The following is a 26,886-nucleotide window of genomic DNA, read 5'->3' as shown; positions in this document are numbered from 1 at the left end:
TTTACAGCGCGTAGGAACGCACTGTAAAACGCTCAGGTGTGAACCCAGCCTTACCGGCAACAGATCGTGCAGTGTAAACATGATCTCCTGGTGGCAAGCGAGTCCTTATTGTCACATTTTACCATTGCATTTGTATAGACAACATCTACATTATATAACATGAATGAGTACTACCACTATGAAATTACATACCTTGTACATACATTTAAAGTCACAACATTTATATTTTCCATACTATCCAGTATAGTAACGTCTAAATCAAAATAATCTTTACTTTCAGTAGATCTGCGGTTTCTTTGGGGATCAGAGCTTCTCAAATTATAGATAACATGCATCTGAAAAAGGCAGAAAAGTATTCTCTTGAAGCATGCTCAGGTTTTAACTGGAATGTACAAGTTTACTTGCCCCATCTGGAGCAACTTTTTTATTTTTTTACAGGCTGTATTAGGGGATTAAAAGATGTTTGCAAATGTAACCTGACACTTTATAACCAAATAAAATAAACTTACATAAAAAAGGACACCAGATAAATGTGAGTGTTCAGGAGAGCGCAGTGAGGGGCTACAGACCTGAACAGGGCTGCAGTGTATGAGAATACATGCAGGACAAACAACACAAATAAGCAAACGTTTAATAGAAACCAATTGCAATTATGTTTTGGTCCCATATAATGGCCAATGAAATAAAATAAAAAAAGCCCAAAAGTGCCTATAGCCTTTAATGCATGCATCAAAGACATGTGCATGGACTCTGTGTAGAGGTGAACATAGTCCAGTTGAGTTATGAGTTATTAGTTTTAAGGTATGGTAGCATTTTTACCATGCTAAAATGCAAACTACACTAGGTAGAGGCTGGGGAGAACAATACAAACATACATTTGTAAAGTAGTAGTGTGAATATCAAGTTTTATTCTGACAGATTCTGCTCCTTAATTGCACTGGAGGCGGAGTTTCACTGTGAACTGATCTCTGTATTTAGATACTTCACTACCTCACTCCTCTGCTCTGAAGGTCCGATGCTACAGCCACAGTCACCCAGAGCAGAGGGGAGGGGCTATGAAGCAGCTCAATGCAGAGAGCCCCTTACAGTGAAGTTCCACCTCCTGGACACTTGCAGGAGTAGCATCTGGCAGATTTGAAGTTCATATTCACGATACTTCTGATAATAAAAGCTCCACAAAATGTATCTTTGTACTGCTCCCCCATCCTATAACCTATGAAGTCTGGGGTTTAACATACTTATAAACTATTTTTGTTCCCAGAGTTGGTACATTTATTATGCCCAAAGTGAGCATTTTTATCAATATACTTGTAGAATGTACTCCAAAGGATGTAAAAAAAATCTTATCAACATAAAAAATACAATTTCATGAAGTAATGTAGAGCTTTATGGCATTTCTAATATGAGACAAGATCTATCAGCATGAATCATTCACGCACACACTTTTTTAAAAATCCCTAAAGGGGTTATGCAAGTTCTGGGGTCTTTTGTAAGCCCGCCCATCTCCTTTTGACGCTGCTGCAGCCAATGACTGGCCACTGAGATGGCCTGCACCACTGTATTATGTCAATTGGTCACAAGGGGGGCAGGTCACTGGTGCGGCCAGTCAACTAACGCCAACGGGGAAGCGATGGATCAGGTCCCAGCAGTGGGGATCAGGTAAGTATGCTTTCCTCTGAAGGTCCAGATAGATAGATAGATAGATAGATAGATAACGATATGACCAATATTAAAGGTTATCTCTCAGCAGATTTGTACCTATGAAACTGGCTGACCTGTTGCATGTGCACTTGGCAGCTGAAGGCATCTGTGTTGGTCCCATGTTCATATGTGTCTGCATTGCTGTGAAAAATGATGTCTTAATATATGCAAATTAGCATCTGGCTCCACTTTCTCAGCAACGGCCGCACCCTCTGCACTTTAATTGAGGGCGAAGCGTGATTATATTCACACTGCCAACCCTGTCAATCACAGTAGAGAGCGCACAGCAGTTGCAGAGAGAGCAGAGTCTCAAGATGTACTGACAACCCCCTCGTTGATCATAGAGGCTTATTTGCATATATAGTTGCAAAAAAAAGGATGTGAACCCTTTGGAATGATATGGATTTCTGCACAAATTGGTCAGAAAATTTGATCTAATCTAAGTCATAACAATAGACAATCACAGTCTGCTTAAACTAATAACACACAAAGAATTAAATGTTACCATGTTTCTATTGAACACACCATGTAAACATTCACTGTACAGGTGGAAAAAGTATGTGAACCCTTGGATTTAATAACTTGTTGAACCTCCTTTGGCAGCAATAACTTTAACCAAACATTACCTGTAGTTGCAGATCAGACGTGCACAACGGTCAGGAGTAATTCTTGACCATTCCTCTTTACAGAACTGTTTTAGTTCAGCAATATTCTTGGGATGTCTGGTGTGAATTGCTTTCTTGAGATCATGCCACAGCATCTCAATCGGGTTGAGGTCAGGACTCTGACTGGGCCATTCCAGAAAACTTATTTTCTTCTGTTTATGCCATTCTGTTGTTTATTTACTTCTATGCTTTGGGTCATTGTCCTGTTGCAACACCCATCATCAGCTGGTGGACAGATGGCCTTAAGTTCTCCTGCAAAATGTCTTGATAAACTTGGGAATTCATTTTTTCTTCAACGATAGCAATCCATCCAGGTCCTGATGCAGCAAAGCAGCCCCAAACCATGATGCCCCCACCACCATACTTCACAGTTGGGATGAGGTTTTGATGTTGGTGTGCTGTGCCTCCTTTTCTACACACAGTGCTGTGTGTTTTTTTTCCTTTTGTTTCATCTGTCCACAGAATATTTTGCCAGTACTGCTGTGAAACATCCAGCTTTATGCAAGTCAACAATTCTTAATCGTAGGTCTTCTGAGAGCTCTTTTGTGTGAGACATCATTCACATCAGGCAATGCTTCTTGTGAAAAGCAAACCCAGAACTGGTGTGTGTTTTTTATAGGGCAGCACAGCTGTAACCAACACCTTCAATCTCATCTCATTGATTGGACTCCAGTTGGCTGACACCTCACTCCAATTAGCTCTTGGAGATGTTATTAGTCTAGGGGTTCACATACTTTATCCACCTGCACTGAGAATGTTTACATGGTGTGTTCAATAAAAACATGGTAACATTTAATTATTTTGTGTGTTATTAGTTTAAGCAGACTGTGATTGTCTATTGGTATGACTTAGATGAAGATCAGATCACATTTTATGACCAATTTGTACAGAAATCCATATCATTCCAAAGGGTTCACATACTTTTTCTTGAAACTGTATTAAGACATTATGACAGATGCCCTTTAAGCTATTGTAACTTAGCGCAAGCCCAGTGATATTTTGCATCTCAAACCTGATGGTTGATTTCTAGTACATTGGAGTTAAGAGATCTAGAAAACAAAAAAACACACTGGGCCTGCTCCCAATAAAGAATGAAGTAACAAGCAATGGACAGAATGTTGTGGCATACAGCCTATGCCAGCCACTATTACAGCCTTTACTAGATGCCCCAGTACAGCCTATGTCAGCCACAATTACAGCCTGCAGTAGATGCCCTAGTGCTGCCTATGCCAGGCACAATTACAGCCTGCAGCAGATGCCCCAGTGCAGCCTATGCCAGTCACAATTACAGCCTGCAGAATATGCCCAAGTACAGCCTATGTCAGCCACAATTACACCCTGCAGCAGATGCCCCAGTACAGCCTATGCCAGCCACAATTACTCCCTGCAGCAGATGCCCTGGTACAGCCTATGCCAGCCACACTTACACCCTGCAGCAGATGCTGCAGTACACCCTATGCCAGCCACAATTACACCCTGCAGCAGATGCCCCAGTACAGCCTATGCCAGCCACAATTACAGCCTGCAGCAGATGCCTCAGTCCAGCAAATGTCAGCCACAATTACAGCCCGCAGCAGATGCCCCAGTGCAGCCTGTGCCAGCAACAACTACAGCCTACAGCAGATGCCCCAGTACAGCCTATGCCAACCACAGATGTCACCAATAACCACAGCCTGCACAAGTTGAAAATTCCCCTAAAGCAACCTGTACTGTAAGGGTACAAGCACATAGGTGTGGGTTATTAAATAATTTCCTGCAGGTCTCTCAGCATTTTCACACTAAATCCACATATGTCACTTGTGGATATTGTTGCAGATTTTGATGTGATTTTTGCCTCTGCATTTCAAGATGCTCACAGCAGGTCACTTTTCGCAGTAATAAAGAAATCTCATTCATTTTACAGGTACTATATTCCTTTGCATTTTTTGCACTTGAAAATATGCAGGGAAAACCGATTGATCTGCACTGTGTGCAGGTAGGCTAACAGACAGAATAATACATACACATGGGATAATGAATCCAATGTTACAGTATTTATGTGAGGACAATTTACCTGCAATATGGCAAATCCAACTCCTTCCGCATGGATTGTGATATTAATATCTTTCCCAACAGCAATCTGTAATGTAAAATATCTGTTATTATCAGCCTATTTCAATAACGGCATGTATATCACGCAACTAATACTATTCATACAGAAAATATAAGATATGTGATATTGAAAGAGTTAATCAAAAGGTTTAACCACTTCCAGACCGGGTCATTTACCCCCTTCCTGACCAGGCCTAATTTTGCAAATCTGACATGTCACTTTATGTAGTAATACCTTTGAAACACTTTTACTTATCCAAGCTATTCAGAGATTGTGTTCTCGTTACACATTGTACTTCATGTTAATGGTTAATTTGAGTCAATATGCTTTACCTTTTTATTAAAAAAATCCAAAAGTTAATGAAAATTTGAAAAATCACTGTTTTCTAAATGTTAATCTTTCTGCTTTTAAGACATTGATGCCTCATAAAATATTCATTAATTAACATTCCCCATATATCTTCTTTATGTGGGTATCATTTTGGCAATGTAATTTTATTTTTTTAGGACATTAGAAGCAATTTTGGAAATGTTTATGAAAATTTCCAAAGTCAACTTTTTTTAAGGACCAGTTCAGGTCTGAAGTCACATTGTGGGGCTTACTTAGTGGAAAGCCCCCATAAATGACCCCATTGTAGAAACTACACCCCTCAAGTTGCTCAAAACTGATTTTACTAACTTTATTAACCCTTTAGGTGTTCCACAAGAATTCAAGGAAAATGGAGATCAAATTTACAAATTTTACATTTGGCAGATTTTCCATTGTAATCCATTTTTTCTTTAACACATCGAGGGTTAACAGCCAAACAAAACTTAATATTTATTACCATGATTCTGCGGTTTACAGAAACACATGTGGTTGTAAACTGATGTAAGTGCGCACGGCAGGGCGCAGAAGAAAAGGATCATATGGTTTTTGGAAGGCAGATTTTGCTTGACTGGTTTTTAGATGCCATGTCCCATTTGATGCACCCTTACAGTAGAAACTCCCAAAAAGTGACCCCATTTTGGAAACTAGGGGATAAGGTGCAAGTTTTATTGGTACTATTTTGGGGTACATATGATTTTTAATTGCTCTGTATTATGTTTTTTGTGAGGTAAGGTAACCCAAAAAATTGCTGTTTTGGTGCAGTTTTTATTTTTTATTTTTTACAACATTTCTCTGACAGGGTAGATCATGGGCTTTTTTTATAGAGCAGGTTGTAAAAGAGGCAATGATATCATATATAAAGAGGAAAAAGTGGAATAGACGGCTCTACTATTCAGGCAAATGATAGAGGTGCAAAACTGCTAGACCTGACTCACCCAGTCAGAAGCATAAAAGTAAAGAAAATAAATGGATAAGCAGGCACACTCTGATTTGGGTCAGTCTATTAATTTATTTATATTTTAGGTGATTGTGAGGTCTTTTTGGTAAATAATGTATAATAGAACTAGTAAAATTATGGAAAAAGAATTAGATATATGTCCTAGGCAACACGAGACAGGCCGCCGACTCCTGGTAACTGAACTGGATTTGAGATAGCCTCCCTGGGACAGCCGACCACTACCGGAGGACCGAACACAACAGCGCCGGGTGAAGGGTAAGTGACCTCTGTAGCTAGAGACAGTGCGGGACGCCGCACTCAGGCACAGAGCATCCCTTTCTCCCACAGCTCGGCATAAGGAATACAACAATACATTTTGTCACATATTTTGAAGTTCCGAACTGTAACTGAATATGCACATGCCTGCTGTTTTATGAAAGTCGACTGAACAGACAGTGACACATATTTACAAAGCACACCATTTATCCTCTACCTAGCAGCAATGATTATATAAAAGGAGACATAAGTATATAAAGGCGCATTATTTACCATTTACCTCCTATCCAGCAAACATCACCTTATGAAAGACTACCCTATACATGGAGATATAAGTATAAAAGCACACTATTTACCCTCTATTTATTCTCCGGCCAGTGGCTACTGTTTTATGAAAGACTGCTTTATGAAAAACTTTATGAAGAAGAAGAATCTTTTTCATTTTTATTAGCACATAATTTTTATTAGAGCATCATTTTTATTTAACGCATAAATTACCCTCTACCAGGTGGCAACTATCTTGTGGTGACCCACTTATTTCTACATTTTTTACATTTTAAACTTTTACTATCTATTAAAAAGGACATATATCTAATTATTTTTCCATAATTTTACTAGTTCTATTTTTCATATTTTGCTATATTACATATTATACATTATTTACCAAAAAGACCTCACAATCACCTGAAATATAAATAAATTAATAGACTGATCCAAATCAGAGTGTGCCTGCTTATCCGTTTATTTTCTTTAATGATATCATATATGTCTACTTTCTTTGTTTCAGTTTTACATAAAAAAGTATTATGTCTCCATTTTCTGAACGCCATATTTTTTTTATTTTTCTGTCGATGGTCTTGTGCAGGAGCTAGTTTTTTTGCAGGAAGAGTTGATGTTTTTTTTAGTACCATTTTTGGGTACATATGATTTTTTGATCATTCACTATTACACTTTATGGGACAAGGTGACAATTTTTTTATTTTATTTTGTGCACAGTTTATATTTATTTATCTTTACAGCGATCACCTGAGGAGATCGTTTACGAACATGGCAATAAGTTTTACATAATAATAGAAGTTTTGAAGCAAAAAATATTATATTTTAGTGTCTCCATTGTTTGAAAGTCATATCATTTATTTTTTTTGACTGATTGTCTTAGCTAGGGTCTCATTTTTTGCAATATGAGGTGATGGTTTGATTGGTACTATTTTGGAGGGTATACGCCTTTTTAATCACTTGGTGTTGCAATTTTTGCGATGTAAGGTGACAAGAAGGTGGCTTTTTTTGGCACTGTTTTTATTTTTATTTTTTTACGGTGTTCACCTGAGGGGTTAGGTCATGTGATATTTTTATAGAGCTGGTTGTTATAGACGTGGCGATACCTAATATGTATACTTTTTTTTATTTATCTCACTTTAACACAACAATAGCATTTTTGAAACAAAAAAATTATGCTTGTTTTAATGTCTCCATGTTCTGAGAGCCATATTTTTTTTATTTATTTTTTGTGATTTAATGGATGAGGTGACGGTTTTATTGGTACCATTTTGTGGTACATACTCCTTTTTGTTCACTTGATGTTGCACTTTTTGTGATCTAAGGTGACAAAAATGGCTCTTTTTACACCGTTTTTTTTAATGGTGTTTATCGGACGGAACGGCAATACCAAATATGTCTATTTTATTTATTTTTGTATATTTTTTTACATTTTTGTTTAATTACTTAATTGGGGATTTTTTATTTATTTTTTACATGTGAAGCCTTTTTTTAAAGAAAAACTATATTATTTTTATTTTTTATTTTACACTTTGCATCCCCATAGGATCATACAAGACCTCTGGGGGACATTTAACTTCACTTTTTTTTTTCTCTTTCACTATTGATTCCTCCTGTAACTGGGGCTGACATAGTAGCCCCAGTTACAGGGGAAATACACCCCCCAGAGAGGCTGCACAGCATAATACAGCGCGGTACAGCCTCAGTGCAGGGCATATCGAGGTCTGTGGAAGACCCGACAGCTCCTGCACTCTCCTGGCCCCGGCGGTCACATGACCACCGTGCCGGGACGGGAGAGCACAGCGTATACAGCAATCTAGAAGGCAGAGACACACAAGAATGGTCCCTGCCTTCTCTATGGGTTGCCCTACTGTCACTGACAGCGGGCCCCTCCCTTGGCAGCTGCACGATTAGCGTGCAGCTGCGATCTCTGAATGGACATTCCAGAACCTCAATTCAGAGATAAACAACTGCCTATAGGACGTTTATAGTCAATGGGCGGTCGTGAAGTGGTTAAAAGGAATCTGTCAGCAAGTCTAACTATATGTAACCCAAGCCAAGGCTACACAGTGCTGCCTAACAGAATGAAAAACATACCTTTCTTAGTACTACAGTGTAGTACTACAGATTGTAGTGACATACCCCTTTAACAAGGAGAATGTAAACACCCAGTTGTCAAATTATTCAAAAGTATTCAGGAGGAATAATAGAGGAATAGTACAAAGTAAATTTATAAGAAAATATGCTACATGATGGTAATTTCATGGATAATGCAAGCAGTTACTAAAACAGACATGTCAGGAGAGCTGAAAATCATTTTTTTAGTTCATTATAGGTGCACAAAATGTTACCTGTTTACTTTGAAGCACCATGTAGTTCTCAGAATTGATTCTGAAACTTAGAGAATCCATCCGATCCCCTTCCACTGAAATGTCCAGTGCCGGTTTGCTATAAGAGTACTTAGATGCAAAGGAGGACATTGCTTGCAGAGCTACTACAGTATCCTGTCAAAGATATTGAATATCACCGTTACTGTATTACAACTGAGCAATTATTTATTTCCATTCTCTTAAAGGAGTTTTATCACCTATCCACAGTGATCCTGAGAATGAGGATCCCTGAAGTGCTTCATCTGAATGGAGTGGTAGTACACGTCATCCTACAGTCCATTCACTTTCATGGACTGACAGAGCTCTGGCTCTGTCAGTCCTAGGTGATAAATGTTCTTTGAATAATGCATTTAGATAATGAATTATGAAGAGTTTATGAAAAGTTGATAGTTACGACCAGAGGTGGGCCAACGAATCCATCGAATCCACGAATCCCTCAAATCTTGCTGGATTCGTGGACTCGAATTGTTGACGAATCCCGTTATCGAATAATCAGCCAATTCGTTGCTATGCGAGCGGGAGCAGGCGGTTTATCTTTAAATCAGCGCATCTTTATTACCTTACAATGAAGCTCCAGTAACAGGCAGAGTGGGCGGCGGCATAGCGTCACTTACTGCTCTGCCTGCTTCATTCATAAAGTGGCGCGTCATGTGAGTGAGTAACGTTACGCGGCTGCACGCTCTGCCTGTTACTGGAGCTTCATTGTAAGGTAATAAAGATGCTCTGAACCTGATTTAAAGTTAAAGTAAGAGTAACTGCTGGGCAGGGGCTGTTATGGGGAGGGGAATCTGTAGATGGCACTGTTATGGGGGATCTGTGGATGGCATGTTATGGGGGGATCTGTGGATGGCGCTGTTATGGGGGATCTGTGGATGGCGCTGTTATGGGGGGGATCTGTGGATGGTGCTCTTATGGGGAGGGGGATCTGTGGATGGCGCTGTTATGGGGAAGGGGATCTGTGGATGGCGCTGTTATGGGGGATCTGTGGATGGTGCTGTTATGGGGGATCTGTGGATGACACATATAGGATAAGATGCTATATAGTGTCATCCATAGATCCCCCCATAGCATGGTGATCCACAGATCCCCTCCATAACAGTGTCATTCACAGATCATCCTCCCTATAACAGTGCTATCCACAGATCTCCCTCCATAACAGCACCATCCACAGATCCCCCTCCCCATAACAGTGCCATCCACAGATTCCCCCATAACAGCGCCATCCACAGATCTCCCATAACAGTGTCATCCACAGATCCCCCATAACAGTGTCATCCACAGATACCTCCCATAACAGCGCCATCCACAGATCCCCCATAACCGTGTCATCCACAGATCCCCCATAATAGTGTGTCATACACAGATCACTTTGTTTCTTACACCGTTCACACAATTCTTATGTACAGGATTCGTAGGATTCGAGATTTGAAAGATTCAATATATTCGAGAACCTTTTTGGATTTGAATTTGAAAAAAATTGGATTCGTCCCACCTCTAGTTACGACAAATTTCAGGTGATAGAAAAAGCTTTTAATTTGATTAATTTCCTTGCCTGTAAATAAAAAGGATTTTCTAGTGGAGGCAACTCCATTGTAATTAGAAGCTGGCCTGGTGATCATTGGTCACCAAAGTTTCAATCTCTTTAACCATAGACAATAAGGATGCCTTCTGTTCTGGCTGAGAGCAGCCTGCTGATATTCACTGGATCCAGCACTGCCAGATTCAACTGATCACCGACTGATTCCCATTGACTATAATGGGATCCAGAGGTGATCCGGCCACTTTCCAGCATAAATGTCAGGTTTCAGCCTAACAAAAACCATTGCATACAACAGTTTTTTTTTGTTCAGCCAACAGCCAGCATTTGTGCAGATCAGTCATCCATATCTGCTTGACAGAAATGTGAACAGAGCCTTAACTGTTATCACTGTGGGAAGACACTTCTGGTTCTAATTACATAGTGGTCATTCAGATTAATGGACAACTGTATACTAATGGAGAGACTAAGACCTCTTTTAGTGTCTTACTACTCTGGATCATACTTGGGTGCCCTCTTCTATTACATCCAAATGCCCAATAGAGCATATGCAAAGGAATGGTTGTCATAAGACAGCACTTAACTATCAGAATTTTGTTTACCATGTACAGTAACTGGTGAACCACAGAATATATATTTTAGCATGTTTATAGCATGTCATATTTCTATTATCGTAAGGACAAAAATAGCAGTGCTAGACTACGAATGTATATTTTTTAAATTATTATCTAGAGCAGAATTTCTTCCATCAAATAAATTGTGCTTAGTGTGAATTATTTAATTGTAATCCCATCATATTTCATTTTTGTGCTATGTACTTTTTTTTTCTTTAATCGTACCACTGGGTGGAATCTGAAGTTTTATATAGTCTAGCTGAGTTCTATAAATATACGAAAGCTTATGAGAATATGACCTATTAATGACTAATATGGTCATTAATGTAAAATATAAACAAAGTAACGAGGAATGAGAAGGAGTCACAGTCACGTTTATTCCTATTCCCTTCGCTATAGTCAATGTTTTTTCAGTTAAAGTTTTTAATAGACTGCTACGGACCTAGACATAAAAATGCAAGTAGGAATTGTGAAACAAACATCAGTTTTTACATGCAGTTTTAAATGCTTAAGGTTTTCTGTAGAAAAGTCAATAGGGAAAAAACTGCAAATCCACAACAAATCCACCACAGATTGGGCATGTTTTGGTTTCAAAACAATAGCATGAGCAGAAATTACTTTCTAGCCAAGTTCACACGTTTTTCTAGCCAAGTTCCAAATTTTAGAGGTAAATCTGACAGATTGTTCCTTTTCTCTTTGTTGTGGTTTTGGGCAGGATCCCACCTCCCCACAGGTTCTGCTCATTAGCTATTTAGTGGTGCTATTTATACCCACCTCTCCTCTCACTATAGCCCTTGCGGTTTATATTTGCTTCTGGAGTTCTCAGCTAGTGTTTGGTGGAGCTCCTGCTCTCCGTCCGTCTTAAGCTAAGTCCCACTCCTTCCCTTTTGTTGTGTGTTCTTGCTAGGCCTCAGAAAGACACCTTGCGCTAGGAACCAGTTGTCTTATCTCCAGCATCCTAGCTGAGGGTTTGCTTCAGTTTCAGCTAGGCTTAGGTTCCAGCACATGAGCACTTCCACCCGAAGGATTTGCTCATGTTCTCAGCAGTCAGGGAAAGGCTCATGGATTGTCAGGTGGTGACCTTTCCCTGATCCCTAGCTTTGGGGCCTAGCCTGGTGTTTTGTTGATTTTGTTGCATTTGGTTTGCTTCTCTTCCCTCACCTACCGTGACAACTTGCCACTCATTCATACAGACAATAGGGGATGACAGTTCTTGTTTTCGGTAGCGACCCAGTGGTTACACCCCCACAATGAGATGTGTCCCCTGTTAATAGCTGATAATTGGATATCTTGGCACAATCCCTTTATGGAATGGACATTGGTGTTGTGTAGCTACTTATATTCATTTCCTATGCTTATTCAAGTATATAAAACACTTAAAATAAATAAAACCTCATATAAAAAGACTGGAACTTATGATTTTTATGACAATCCTGGAAATCAATTTTTATGTAATTAGGCAAACATAGTACAGATCATAGATTGGTATAACTCAGTACTAGGAAGCAGTGCACGTTTGCAATGAGATCTGACAAATGAAAAGAAATCTATCATGTTAAAAATCCCATCCAATGTGCAGGACATGTTGAGCAAATTACTATATCATTTTGTGGGAAAAGATTCCTTCTAACTTGTATTTTACTTGATTAACCCTTAGTGACCACCAATACTTTTTTTTATGGCAGTCACTAAGGCGCCTCAAGCCACCACCGTTTTGCTGCTGCTAGTCTAAGCATTGCACAGAGCAGGGGTTGGGCTTTCTTTTGACAGTTGTACACCTACTCTAATGGCACAGATTAGCGGAACCACTAGTCCTGGCAGTCAATAACGACAATGGCACCTAAGTGGTTTCAAAGGGAAGGTATTCTCTCTGTGACCCACTGACACCCCACAAATGCAATTGTGGGGTACTGATGTCTACACATGGGAGCCAGAGATCTATTGAAGAATCCCAGGTACGCCTTCTGTGTATGCCTATTATGAATAGGTATTCCTACTAACAGTATAATACATTATAGTACATAAGTAGTACAGTGTATTATGTAAGCAATCAAACAATCACATGTTAAAGACTGTTTGTGGAACTAATAAGTGGTCAAAGTAAGAATTAAATGAAGTTTTATAAAAAATAAATATAAAAAAGATCTCCAGGTTAAAAGAAAATTCACCTTTTTATATGAAAAAAATGCTTTTCAATGAATAAAAAAAATACCCCACACACACACACAATTGGCATCACTGCATTTGTAATGACCTGAACTATATACAAACTCTTATGCAGCTACGTCAATGGAAAAAAAGAAAAACATTATAACTCTTTGAATATGACAATGAAAAAAGTTGCTTGGTTGCTAAGGTCCAAAACAGGCTGGTCACGAAGGACTTAAACCTTGGTTCTTTCTATGTCTAGGATTGAGAGGGGTGGTCCTACTCAGTGACTGACAGCATTCCCTTTAGTGTGAAGACAGAGATAGCTGAGTAGAACCACCCCTTGGACTTATAAGCCCAGAATGGACACATTACAATCAATTTAAAAAGTATATACTGGCTAAGTTCCCAGAAAATTATACAGCAATCTGCTCAGCTTTTCTTGCTCTATAACATGATGCCTGCAGCTTGGAATTAATTTTTAATGTGACTAGTTTCCTATAAGTATAAAATAGGCTGAGTTTTCATAGTAGAATTTACGTAAACTAACCTGGGTAGAAGAATATCCTCCAAGGTGGTTTCTTTGTTGGCTTAACCATTTCATCACTGCTACTCCCTCAGAAACACGATTCTGTATTATGTGTGACAATAGGACGTAAGATGCAACTTCTATATCAACAGAACTTGGTTGCCACCAGCCTGGGGCTCTCTGAATATTAGACTTCCAGAACCTTACATTGCCTGCAGGTAAAGAATATCTACCATAAAAATTCAGCTGCTTTGTATGTTTTACAAAAGTTATTTTAGGAACAAGTATGTCACCATACCATGCATTGTTTTGCGCCATATGTAAAGACCTATGATACCCTAGCACAAAAGTGATACATGTTAGGATTTTTATCAGTTGGATTAGTGCAGAATGCAACAGAAAAAAGGTGTTCCGTACCATTCAAAGGCCTCCCAAAATGAATGGAGCAGCAGCTGTGCTCTTGTACTTGGCAATCACCGGTAGTCCTATAAAGATCCATTCAATTTAGTGGGTCCCTGTCAGGTATGAGGTTTCCATTCTCATGACCACTGGGAGTTCCAGTGATCAGACCTCTCCCTAAGGACTCATGCACACGAACGTATTTTCCTTCCATGTCCGTTCTGGGTTTTTTTGCGGACCGTATACGGAACCATTTAGTTCAATGGGTCCGCAAAAGAAATGGAAGTTACACTGTGTGCATTCCATTTCCGTATTAGTGTTGAGCGCGAATATTCGAATTGCGAATATTTTTCTCGAATATTGCGATTTCGAGATTTCGCGAATATTTAGAATATAGTGCTATATATTCGCGAAATCGAATATTCGTTTTTTTTTGTTTTTTTTTAATGCTCCATACAGTGCCCGTTGCCGTGCTCATGGAGCGTCCCCATCACCATGGGGACGCTCCATATACTAGAATGTACTGTCGGATTAGAGAATTACATTGAAATCACCATGCGATTATTTCGTGTTATATTAATCGCATCGCAATTTCAGCTTCGCACTGCTATATTCCATATATGTGTATTTTACGAAATTTCGTACTATTGCTATAACTTCGTCTTTTAGAATATTACGAATATTCTAAAAGACGAAGTTAGAGCAATATTACGAAATTTCGTAAAATACACATATATATTGTAATTTAGCTAATATAGTGCTATAATCATTTTTTTTTCTCAATTTTTTTTTCCCTCTTCTGAACTTAAGTTTTGTAAAATATGTACACTGTTAAAAAAAGTTAATATAGCAGTATATTAGCTAAATTACAATATATATGTGTATTTTACGAAATTTCGTAATATTGCTCTAACTTCGTCTTTTAGAATATTCGTAATATTCTAAAAGACGGAGTTAGAGCAATAGTAGGAAATTTCGTAAAATACACATATATGGAATATAGCAGTGCGAAGCTGAAATTGCGATGCGATTAATATAACACGAAATAATCGCATGGTGATTTCTACTTAGTACTGCTATAGTCCATCAGTTGAAATCGCCATGCGATGAATATAACTCGAAGTATAGTACTGCTATATTCCACATTCGCCGAATATGGACTATAGCAGTTCTAAGTAGAAATCACCATGCGATTATTTCGAGTTATATTCATCGCATCGCAATTTCAGCTTCGCACTGCTATATTCCATATATGTGTATTTTACGAAATTTCCTACTATTGCTCTAACTTCGTCTTTTAGAATATTACGAATATTCTAAAAGACGAAGTTAGAGCAATATTACGAAATTTCGTAAAATACACATATATTGTAATTTAGCTAATATACTGCTATATTAACTTTTTTAACAGTGTACATATTTTACAAAGCTTAAGTTCAGAAGAGGGAAAAAAATGAAAGAAAAAAATGATTATAGCACTATATTAGCTAAATTACAATATATATGTGTATTTTACGAAATTTCGTAATATTGCTCTAACTTCGTCTTTTAGAATATTCGTAATATTCTAAAAGACGAAGTTAGAGCAATAGTACGAAATTTCGTAAAATACTATTGCCTTATACTATTATACTAGAAAAATCGCAACACGCGATTAAAATAATCGCATATTATTCGCGAAAAAATGAAATAATTACGAATATTCGATTTCAACGAATATAACACGAATATTCACTCGAATATTCGCGATCTATCGCGAAATCGAATATGGCACCTCTCGCTCATCACTATTCCGTATGTCCGTTTTTCCGTTCCGCAAAAAAATAGAACATGTCCTATTATTGTCCGCATTACGGACAAGGATAGGACTGTTCTATTAGAGGCCAGCTGTTCCGTTACGCAAAATATGGAATGCACACGGACGTCTTCCGTATTTTTGGTGGATCCGTTTTTTGCGGACTGCAAAATACATACGGTCATGTGTATGAGGCCTAATAGTTATCTCCTATCCTGTGGATAGGGGATCACTTGAAATAGCCAGAATACTCCTTTAAGATGATAATCAAAAGAATCACAGTATTACAGTATTAGGAGATATTCACATGGCAAAATGCACAACATATTTCAGCATGTAAAGTGCTCATAATATGGACTTAAATATTATCGCTAAAATACTTGAAAATAGCTTCCCATTGTTTTCAATGGGAAATACACACCACAGTTCACACTGCACGGAATTTATGGCAGTTGTTTTCAAAAACATTGCAAGAGGCATGTCACTTCTTTGGAGCATTTCATATGGTACAGTTCCCATTGAAGTCAATGGAATGGAGTAATATTCTCTCCAAAAAACACAGAGCTAGTGTTTAGAACCTATTTCCAGAAAATATGAACACAAGAACATAAAAAAATGACCAGATTTCAGAGGCTGCTTACAGCAAGTGTATTATGCCATGTGACATATCTTTACACTAAAACTGTAAATCCTGGGTTAAACTGTTAACATTTAAAGAAAACGCGTCACCAAATATTTAACTGCCAGTGAAAACCAGCAACACACATCCTTATTTTTTTCTAATCAGTTTTTTATTTTCTGATTACAGATTTTTCATTCTATTTCCTGAACATGATTATGGGGGAGGCCAGCTTGCCTGAGCTGTTCTTAACAGCATTTACAAAGCATTAGAAAATGGCTTTACAGCAGCCCTAGACACAATGATCAGGAGGAGACCTCATTGACTTCTCTGGGAGAGTTTTGTAGGCATGCTCTGTGACCTGTGCAGAGGTCATAATACAAGGAAAGAGTAGATAAGATTTGACCATCGCCTATTGTGAATGGTGAATCCTGTCTTATCTATACAGAGGTGATATCGCTACAGGCAGGATTAGAATGACAGATAAGCAGGTACATTCAGTAAAGTGATCCATACAGACCAAGAGACGCCTATTATTAGGCTTAGTGACAAGTGCAAAAACTGCAGGATTTTATGTTTTTTGTTTAAGACAAGATATTGACATGGAAAAGGAAAAATAACATCATCAAAAATTCTATAAAAATATGTTAAACATAAAAATGTGATTTAGACAATAGATAATTTTCTGATGACACATTTTCTTTAAGATGATTTGTTTCCTTTTTTCACTTTTTTAGACAAATGAAGCTACCATTGTGCTCTGCCCGGCGGTTCAGAAGGTCCAGACCCTCTTTAGCTTTATTTCTTCCAACCAATGATAGTGCATATGTCACAAGGCTGAGGGTGTAGTTATCTGAGATGACTTCATTCATTTGAGACTCCAAGTAATTTGCAGCAGCTGTTATTTGAGAAGAATTCTGGAGGAGTGAAAAACATTTGTTTTAAATCAAACACTATAAAAGAAATCCCATTTCACTGCAAATCACACACAGAGCTTTCATTATTACTGAGACAATTTTAGATTCCATATTTTACTGTAGTAGTGGTTAAATGAATTTCTCCTGTGCATTGGACTGACATTCTCTGTTGGGAATCCAACAATGGCATAGAAAATGCATAATTTACAGTCTACTAAAACTGCAATGGCATAGGGTTCTCTTTTACCTATAAACACAATAGAAGATATTGTGGTTTTAGATGACAATATAGGGAGTGTTTACCCACTGTCCAAACAATAAATGTATTAGTCCAGCTCACCCAATTCTTCTGTGCACGGATTAAGCCAAGCCCAGCTCTTCACATAGGCAAAACAAGAGAAAGCTCGAGCACGGGGTAGAGCATACATTATTGCATCTTTATTCCAGTATTCACATTTTAGGTAAAACGTAGTGGACTTCACCTCCCTCCACCTCCCATCAGATCAACATGTTTCAAACCTCCCGGTTCTTAATCATGATCACTCTGTTTGTCCCATATGTGCAGCTCTTATAAGCCTCCACCTCCAATAAAACAACGGGGTTGGGGGGGCGGGAAAGACTGCAAAAAGGGGGAACAAACTAACCCAACATGCAAGTGACAACATCCATGAAAACAGTAAAAAATAAATAAAAAACTATGGTAGAGCACATGTGCACACCAGGTTAAGTATACTGAATATAAAACTTAATCCAGAGCATCTACGATCACAATCTCGGGGATAGTTGGACTGATTCCATGGTAATTCAAAAACCGCATAGTGCGCACATGGTCTTCTTTTCCATCACACCTTAAACCAATACATAAAGTTGCTATTTGGGCCCTGGAATTCCATCTCCATAAATATAGTAGACACACGCCTGAGTTTGTAGATTATATTTCTGAGGTCACATTTTTTCTTATGACCCATCATTATTTTTCCTATGATAAGAAATGTTATCTACAAACAGTGTGTCTATGGGGGCTAACTATTCACCTTCCCTTGCTAATATCACAATGGCATACTGGGAGGAACGTGGTATCTTCTCTGTTGGGAACCCATTTGTGGGGGCGGTGGTCTGGTATGGCAGATACATCGATGATTTGCTCATTATATGGGACGCCGATGTGTCTGCCATACCAGACTTCATCGATTATGTTAATAACCTAAATTCACACATTTCGTGGACCCCCAAACTGTAAATTTTTTAGATCTGAAACTAAGGGGCATACCAGATTGCAACATCTTTAAAGAAACATTTCGCAAACCAATTTCGGACAATACCATTCTGAAGGCCACTAGTCATCTCCCTGGACATACAATTAAGGCCATTCCAGTAGGTGAAGTTACTCGCGCGCGTAGAAACTGTAGTATGGACGTGGCTTTTACACGGGAATCTCAAACTATCTGGAATCGCCTCAAAAGTAGAGGCCCTCCGGATTCGATGCTCTACAGAGCTCTCAACATAACGTCTAGTAAATGTAGAAAGGATTTGCAATTTAAAACTAACACTGCCTAACCTAATATTAGCAATGACAACTGTCTCAATAATAATAATAAAAGTCAAAATAAAAATATAAATTAGGATAGATTCCAAGAGGACAAAATAAACCCACTCAAGCCCTTACGTACAGTCGTCAGTTTCCCGAAATTCAGTGAGTTGGAAGAAAATGCCTTCCGATACTTTATGATGATGAGGTACTGTATAATACTTAGAAAAATGGATGTTGAATTGTTGCCAGGAAGACTAAAATCCTGGACAATACTTTATCCCCATCATTATTTAGACATATTACGATCAAAAATGAAAATACTTGGTTGGGATTTAAGGGTTTCACCAAATGTGGGGATCATCCCTGCAAGACTTGCAAATATGCAGTTCAAACCACTGTATTTGATAATTCCCTACATACTAACACGTTTCCCATACGCAATTATATTAACTTTAATTCATCTGGAGTAATTTGCGCCATTAATTGCATTTCATGTGATTTAATGTACGTAGGGAGCACGAGCAGACAATTTAAAGCGAGATTGCGTGAACACCTTAATCCGCGGGCAACAGGTATCTCTAGCATAGCTAACCATTTTATCCACAAACATAATCGCAATACTGATGGCCTACGTACCTTTGCATTTGAGAGAGTGACGACACCAGCAAGGAGAGGTAACATTAAGAAAAAATTCTGCTACGAGAAGCCTTTGGGATTTTTATCCTCAATACCAGGTTTCCATTTGTATTGAATCAGAAAAAAGAACTTATGCATTTTTATTAGATGCCGCATATACTTTATTGATTTAATAATTTTATTTATATTTGGTAAGTAATAAGGCCATATTGGTGCCAACTGTTATTCTGGACAGGAATTATTGTGAGGGCCTTTTTTGTTTTGCCCTTCTTCTTTCCTTTCCCCCTGTTTTAATTGTATTGGTTTAAGGTGTTATGGAAATGAAAACCATGTGCACACTATGCGGTTTTTGAATTACCATAGAATTAGTCCGACTATCCCCGAGATTTTGATCGGAGATGCTCTGGATTGATCTCTACCATAGCTTTTTACATTTTTTAACTGTTTTCAAGGTTGTTGTCACTTGCATGTTGGGTTAGTTTGCCCCCCTTTTTTTGCGGTCTTTCTCGCCTCCGTTGTTTTATTGGAGGCGGAGGCTTATAAGAGCCGCGCATATGGGACAAACAGAGTGATCATGATTAAGAACCAGGAGGTTCGAAACATGTTGATCTGATGGGAGGTGGAGGGAGGTGAAGTCCACTACGTTTTACCTGTCATGTGAATACTGGAATAAAGACGCAATAACGTATGATCTACCCCGTGCTGGAGCTTTCTCTTGTTTTGCCTATTTACCCACTGGTTACGGTCATGACTCAAAATATTAACTGAAATGATTATTCAGAAAAACCAAATGTATGGATTTGTTTATAATGAAAGGAACATTTTCCTCTTTCACTCTACCTTCAGAAACTTTTGCTGCCTTTGTTTATGTGTGCATGAACAGTATGCTAAAGGGGTTTTCTCACTTCAGAAAATAGCATTTATCATTTAGACAAAATTAATACAGGACATTTACTAATGTATTGTGATTGTCCATATTACCTCCTATTCCATCACATTATACATTGCTCATATACAGGGGTTACAACAACCCTTCAAGCTAGCTGCAGTGCTCGTGCTTGCATATTATAGGTAAAGGCAACAGCCTGCCTGGCAGATAGGACTGCAGGAACACGCATAGGTCGGCACTTTTTTCTATAGTGTGCAAGCATAGCCACCACTGTTGGACTACAAGGTGGTCGTGACCCTTGGATATAAGCAATGTATAATGTAATGCAAAAATGAAAAGGAGACAATATGGACAATCACAGTACATTAGTAAGTGCTTTGTATTAACTTTCCCTACATGATAAATGCCACTTTCTGAAGTGAGACAACCCTTAAAGAGGACCTTTCATTAGAATAAAACATCTAAACTATACAGACATGAAGAGCGGCGCCCGGGGATCTCCCTGCACTTACTGTTATACCTGGGCGCCACTCCGTTCTCCCGGTATAGCCTCCGGTATCTTCATAGTTCGGCTCCACCCAGGGGAACCTGCCGGCGTCTCATTCTCCCATGCTGTAGCGCTGGCCAATCGCAGCGCTCAGCTCATAGCCTGAGAGGCTTTTTTTTCTCTCAGGCTATGAGCTGAGCGCTGCGATTGGCCAGCGCTACAGCATGGGAGAATGAGACGCCGGCAGGTTCCCCTGGGTGGAGCCTAACTATGAAGATACCGGAGGCTATACCGGGAGAACGGAGCGGCTCCCAGGTATAACAGTAAGATCCCTGGGCGCCACTCTCCATGTCTGTATAGTTAGTTTAGATGTTTTATTCTAGTGAAAGGTCCTCTTTAAATTACAGTTATTTGAGCCATAGAGATTGGCAGTGAAGTAGAAGCAAACTCTATTGAAGCAGTTTATCACTGTAGTATGTGTGTTGTGGCTACCTTCTGCACCTCATGCAGTTCAACTGAACTAAAACTTAGCGTGCCCTAGATCAACACTGTATTATTTCCCCTCATTTTGCATGCTGCTGTTCTTCCTGATCCCTGTCAACATGGAAATGTGACTGCTCAGTCAATCACCATGTTGATAGGGATCTGGACGGACCGCAATTCTCATGAGTCCAAAAGTATAATTGAGAAACAGTCCGAGGAAATAAAATGCATTGGGTAGCTACCTTCCCCAGGTTAATTATAGGACATAAATGCTCAACACTCTACTCAATTTTATAGAACAGGGGAATCATCTCTTTGTTCTCTACTTGGGAAATGTTGCCTAATATGGTGTACTGTGGATCCCAGCTTTAGGGGACATTATGGATGACAGCTATAGTGAACAAGGTGATTGATACCAATGGGAGGCACTTTAGTATATTCTGGGCAATAATAAAAAAAATCAGATAAGCCCTAAAATGTGTTAAATTAAAAAATAAAACTAAACTAAAAAAACATTATATTCATCCCTTTTTTGTATCTCTGGTTTGGTTCTCCTGCCACTGTTTGTTTACAAACAGCAACTTTGATCTGTTGGGATATGGTATGTGACTGCTGCAGCTAACCACAGTCGGTAGGCCACTGAGAACAGTGATTGGCAGAAGTAGTGGCATGCTGTATCCCAGCAGGTTACTGCTGCATTGGCAGGAGAATGGGAAATGCTCCACAGAGAGTGCCACTGAGAAAGGGGCATTTTTTTTTTTTGTTTAATCTTTAACCATTTTTCACTTCGTACAACTTCTTTGAAATGCTGGTTGCATATTGTTACAACACTACGGGTGTCATTTACTAAGCCGAAATACGCACAATGCGCCAGTTCTAAAATTGCGAGACATAGGCGGGGAAGGGCACGGCCCGGCAGGCTCGTCTCATTCATCATTTTCTATGCTTGTTTCAGCGGTAGAAAATTGTCTAAATATAAGTTAGCTCGGAAGCTGTCTTACATTTAGAACTGGTGCTGGATGCGCCAAAGTTATGGAGAGTCCGGTACCTCTTCATAACTCTGGCAGATCCGCCGCCAGCTATGGGCCTTTATTAAGACTGAAGTCTAAAACGCCGGTCTTAATACATGTGCCCCTATGTCTTATGGGTCAATATTCTGGGTGTGGCTCAGTCAGTGTATTAGTTAGCTGGAATAAAGCACAAGCATCCTGCAGTCTGCCTCTGGTGATCTGTGTCCATACACTACTTATTGGTTTATTGGAACACTATAGATGTCACTATAGCTGACTCTTATGAGGGCACGCTGCCGGTCTCTTGTGCTGGAACTTTGACTATCCTTCATGAGGCCCCATGACTGTCACAGATATCAGACAACTACAGATGACTCTGCAAATCTTCAATGAAGAAAAAGGGAAGGCATGCACCCACAATCATATTTGTGGTTCATTTTACTTCTTTATATTTTTCCCAGATCAGATCCTCTGCTAAAAACTGGTCTTGGTAGTTTAAAAAAATATAGTTACAAACAAGTTACAAAATCAACAATGTAAAAGAATGTTTTATGTGTGTGTACGTCTATCCTTGCACTTAACCTGGCTAAATATGATGTGAACCCCCAACCCCGGGCTGCATTTGAAGCCCCAATTATTTGGTAGACTAATTTCCTATTATTTACACAATTAAATGTACTGTACAGCTAAAGCCTTAAGATAATATATCAACAAGTTTTAAACAAATTTTTCTTTGCTGAGCTTTGGGTGACAGATGGTGGTCATAAGGGTTAAATAGTAGGCAAGACTTCACATTATAAATTACAGATACAGTGTGCAAACAACATGGTGAACATGTCTTGGTGAAGTTGCCTAATTGATCGTCCTCCAAATAGAGCTCAAAGGTGTTAACAACACTTGCAGGTTGGGAAGGATGACATTTGGGATATCCTTGTGAGGCATGAATTTGGATTCTCCACAAAAAAACACTTTTCCACTGACCAATAAAAAGATGATTTCTCATACACATCAATGGCAAGGCTGCTGCAATCGGGCATGAGCCATAAAACTAACATTTTTAAGACTATGATAAAGAATATTAGCTGCCATGACTGCAAAAATGTTTATCAATGTCCGTAAGCAATGCTAATCACAAAAAGGTTTTCTTTCATCACAAACTAAGAACAACATGTATCCTCAGTATTCACAGATGACTTATTGCATAGTAGGTTCCAAGTGGTATTTGGATTGAATAAACCGTGTTAAAATGTTCTAGTCACAACGAATGTTACTAGGAAACATTAGAAGGTTGAATCATAGACAGTGTTCATGACGCTGTAGTAGTAACATTTTATGGTTATTTTCCAGCATTACTGTTGGTGCGCACATGAGTCGCCTTTGAAAAGCCTCCAAACTGCTTGATTACTTAGGAGCAGCAAGAATGTATTCTTAACACTATTCAGACAAGTCATTACCATGTGAGTTGTTTTTTCCCCTAGTCACCATTTTTATAAGTAGTGTTTTCAATTTAAATGTTATTTTTTGTGCTGAAACTATTATAAAATTACATCATTGGAGAAAATCACACATAAATAGTGCTATTATGATTTACTCATCATGGTATGAAGCATATTACTTCATAGCGTTTTGAAGATCTTAAGTAGAGGAATCCCCTGTTCTCCACGTGGGATTGTTTTAACTATGACCTAAGAGTTATGAATGATACGATTTCCATTTGGTAGATACATGCAAAGGCAATGGCCTACGTTACTAATGTGAGTGCACCTACTTTTTGGCATAAGCATACAGGTTTAGAGAAAGTCCAAAAAGAAGAGGCTGGGTGTGGCTTTGTGGGAAGGGGTGTGGCCTACAATGCAATATTTTATGCCAACATTACATTACAATTCTGGTATAACATTCTGTCTCAACGTTAAGCCTACCCATATTTGGTATAGAGATCTACATTTATGATCTAGCCTCAATCACTCTGATAAATCTGGTTCGTGTCTACACAGTCTAAATGTATGCCCTCTACAGGCTTAATAGGGGTATTTACTGTGTCAATGCAATTATAAAAGTTTCCTTGTTTATTTGCATAAGGCCTCATGCACACGACCGTATTTTGTTTCCGTGTCCGATTATTTTTTTTTGCGGATAGGATGTGGACCCATTCATTTCAATAGGTCCGCAAAAAACGCGGACAGCACAGTGTGCTGTCCGCATCAGTATATCCGTTCCGTTACTCCGCAAAAAAAATAGCGCACGTCCTATTTTTTTCTAGTTTGCGGACAAGTATAGGCATTATTACAATGGATCCGCCCAAAAAACGGATCCCCCCAAAAAACTGATGCCATACGGAACGTCATCCGTTTTTTTTGCGGATCCGCAATTTGCGGACTGCAAAACACATACGTTCGTGTGCATGTAGCCTTAATAAGAATGGCACTCCACCTGAGTCCAAGGAAAATATTTCTGAGCTACTAAATGCCAGGTCTATGGTGTGTTGGATATAGAGCATGTTACATAAGATTCTGGTAACTTTCTTTATTACAGTGAAAATCTATTGCACAATTGTCTACCGAGTGTATGGCATTAGAGCCCATTGACACGACTGTATCCGTTTTTGCAGATGGCAAATTTTGGAACGCAAAACACAGATCCGCATTTTGGAACTGCATTTTGCAGATCGACGCGTCCTTCCCTATGATAGAAATGCCTATTCTTGTCTGCAAAAATGGGCAGATCTTTTTTGTAGGGCCATGGAAGTGAGGACGCGGACAGCACATGGTGTGCTGTCCTCATCTTTTGTGGCCACATTGAAATGAATGGGTCCACATCCGAACCAAAAAATTGAAGGAACGTATGCAGACAGAAAAATACGGTCATGGCAATGGGCCCTTACACACATGGAACCTTAGTAAAAATTGCTAATTTTTTCTGTCACTGTATCAATATTATCCAAGTGAAAATGTATTACCTCCTTAAATTCACCTATTGCATCACAAAATGTCAATGAGAATAAAATGCTGCAATCAAAATAAATTGCAGAACAGATAGAAAAATTGGTTTAGGCTCCATGCACACACGACCTTATATGTTATGAGGTTCGCAAATCATTGATTCACAAAATATGGATGCAGTCTGTGTTGCATTTGCAATATTTGCGGACTCATCAATTTTAATGGATCTGTGGTCCACATTTTGCAGACGAGTATAGGACATTTCTTTGCTGAATGGACATACGTATGTGGAAAGCACATGGATGATCAAAATGATATACTATGTCCACGGACCCATTGAAAACAATGTGTCCACAAATAAAATGCAGACAGCACTCAGACAGCCTCTGTATTTTGTGGATCTGCAATTTGTGGACCGCAAAATGGATACGGCCATGTACATGGAGCCTTAAATGTCTCAAAAGGGTTAAAAAGGTCCCTTGTGCAATAAATAGGAAAATACTTAGAACCATAAAGAATATTTCCAAGAGTAGCTGTCTTGCCAAAATTAGTACAAGGGCAGAGCAATACTCAAGAAATCACAAAACTTTAAAAAACTACATGCATCCAGAAATATCCTAAGACCTGGAGATGTACAGAAGGATATAACAAGAACTGTGGAACTCTCTAAGCTCCACTGAGAGCAGTCTTCTTGACTCCACAAGAAGGAAAAGACTTGGCAAAAATGGGATTGATGGGGAGAGTAAGGAGGGAGAAACAACAGTTGTCCAAGAGTTTATATTCCTCTTACATTTTAAAAGAAAATCACCTGGACGAATATTAAACCTTTCAGGAAAATAAAAAAGTAAAAAGTGGTATACAGAAGACCTGTAACATTCTCCAAATGCCCCTTTCAAACAGAACTTGAGTTTATAGGCATCTCCAAAATGTAGACATGTGACTAGATTCCCTGGGTTTTTCTGGAGAATCCTGAAGGTGTTTCCAGATTTAGAAAATTGATGTCAGTTTTTGTGTAATAAAAAGCTGCACAACTGTTCAATATATTTTCTGTATCAGTTCCTCCTGGTATTATAGATCTCTGCTTGCAGTCATTAAAGTGAACCTGCAGCTAAGGTCCATAAATATGATTTGAAGCAGTATGTCTAAGTAAAAAAGCTGAATAAATCCTGATAGGACTCCTAGAAGAAATACTGAGAGTCCTGCTAATTCCACCCCATATTATTATTATTATTATTATTATTTATTATTTAAGCGCCATTCATTCCATAGCGCTGTACATATGATAAGGGGTGCACATACATAATACAGACAATTGCACTAATCATAAACAAAATGAGTTACAAACTGGTACAGAAGGAGAGAGGGCCCTGCCCGTGTGGGCTTACAATCTACATGGTATGGGAGAAGGACACAGTAGGTGCGGGTTAAGTTGGTCATGGCGGTATAGAGGCAGCAGGGTCACTGGTTGTAGGCTTGTCTGAAGAGGTGGGTTTTCAGGTTTCTTTTGAAGGATTCCACTGTAGGTGAGAGTCTGATATGTTGGGGTAGCGAGTTCCAGAGTATGGGGGATGCACGGGAGAAATCCTGGAGTCGATTGTGGGAAGAGGCAATAAGAGGAGAGGAGAGAAGGAGGTCTTGTGAGGATCG

At 38.9% G+C, this 26,886-nt stretch overlaps 1 protein-coding gene across 1 annotated transcript in view; it reads right to left on the bottom strand.

The window, feature by feature from the left end:
- CD109 (CD109 molecule) overlaps positions 1-26,886 on the bottom strand; it is a 307,708-nt gene that overhangs the window by 33,435 nt on the left and 247,387 nt on the right. The window contains exons 27-31 of the mRNA XM_044289633.1: positions 17,099-17,264; positions 13,556-13,746; positions 8,668-8,820; positions 4,420-4,485; positions 193-335 (exon numbers count right to left, since the gene is read on the bottom strand). Coding sequence (XP_044145568.1) covers positions 193-335; positions 4,420-4,485; positions 8,668-8,820; positions 13,556-13,746; positions 17,099-17,264 — 719 coding nt within the window. The remainder of the gene's footprint in view (positions 1-192; positions 336-4,419; positions 4,486-8,667; positions 8,821-13,555; positions 13,747-17,098; positions 17,265-26,886) is intronic.

Source organism: Bufo gargarizans, chromosome 4 (genome assembly GCF_014858855.1).
Source record: "Bufo gargarizans isolate SCDJY-AF-19 chromosome 4, ASM1485885v1, whole genome shotgun sequence".
NCBI classification, from domain to species: domain Eukaryota; kingdom Metazoa; phylum Chordata; class Amphibia; order Anura; family Bufonidae; genus Bufo; species Bufo gargarizans.
Note: the sequence above shows the minus strand (reverse complement) of the source record. Positions and strands in the feature narration are given on the sequence as shown.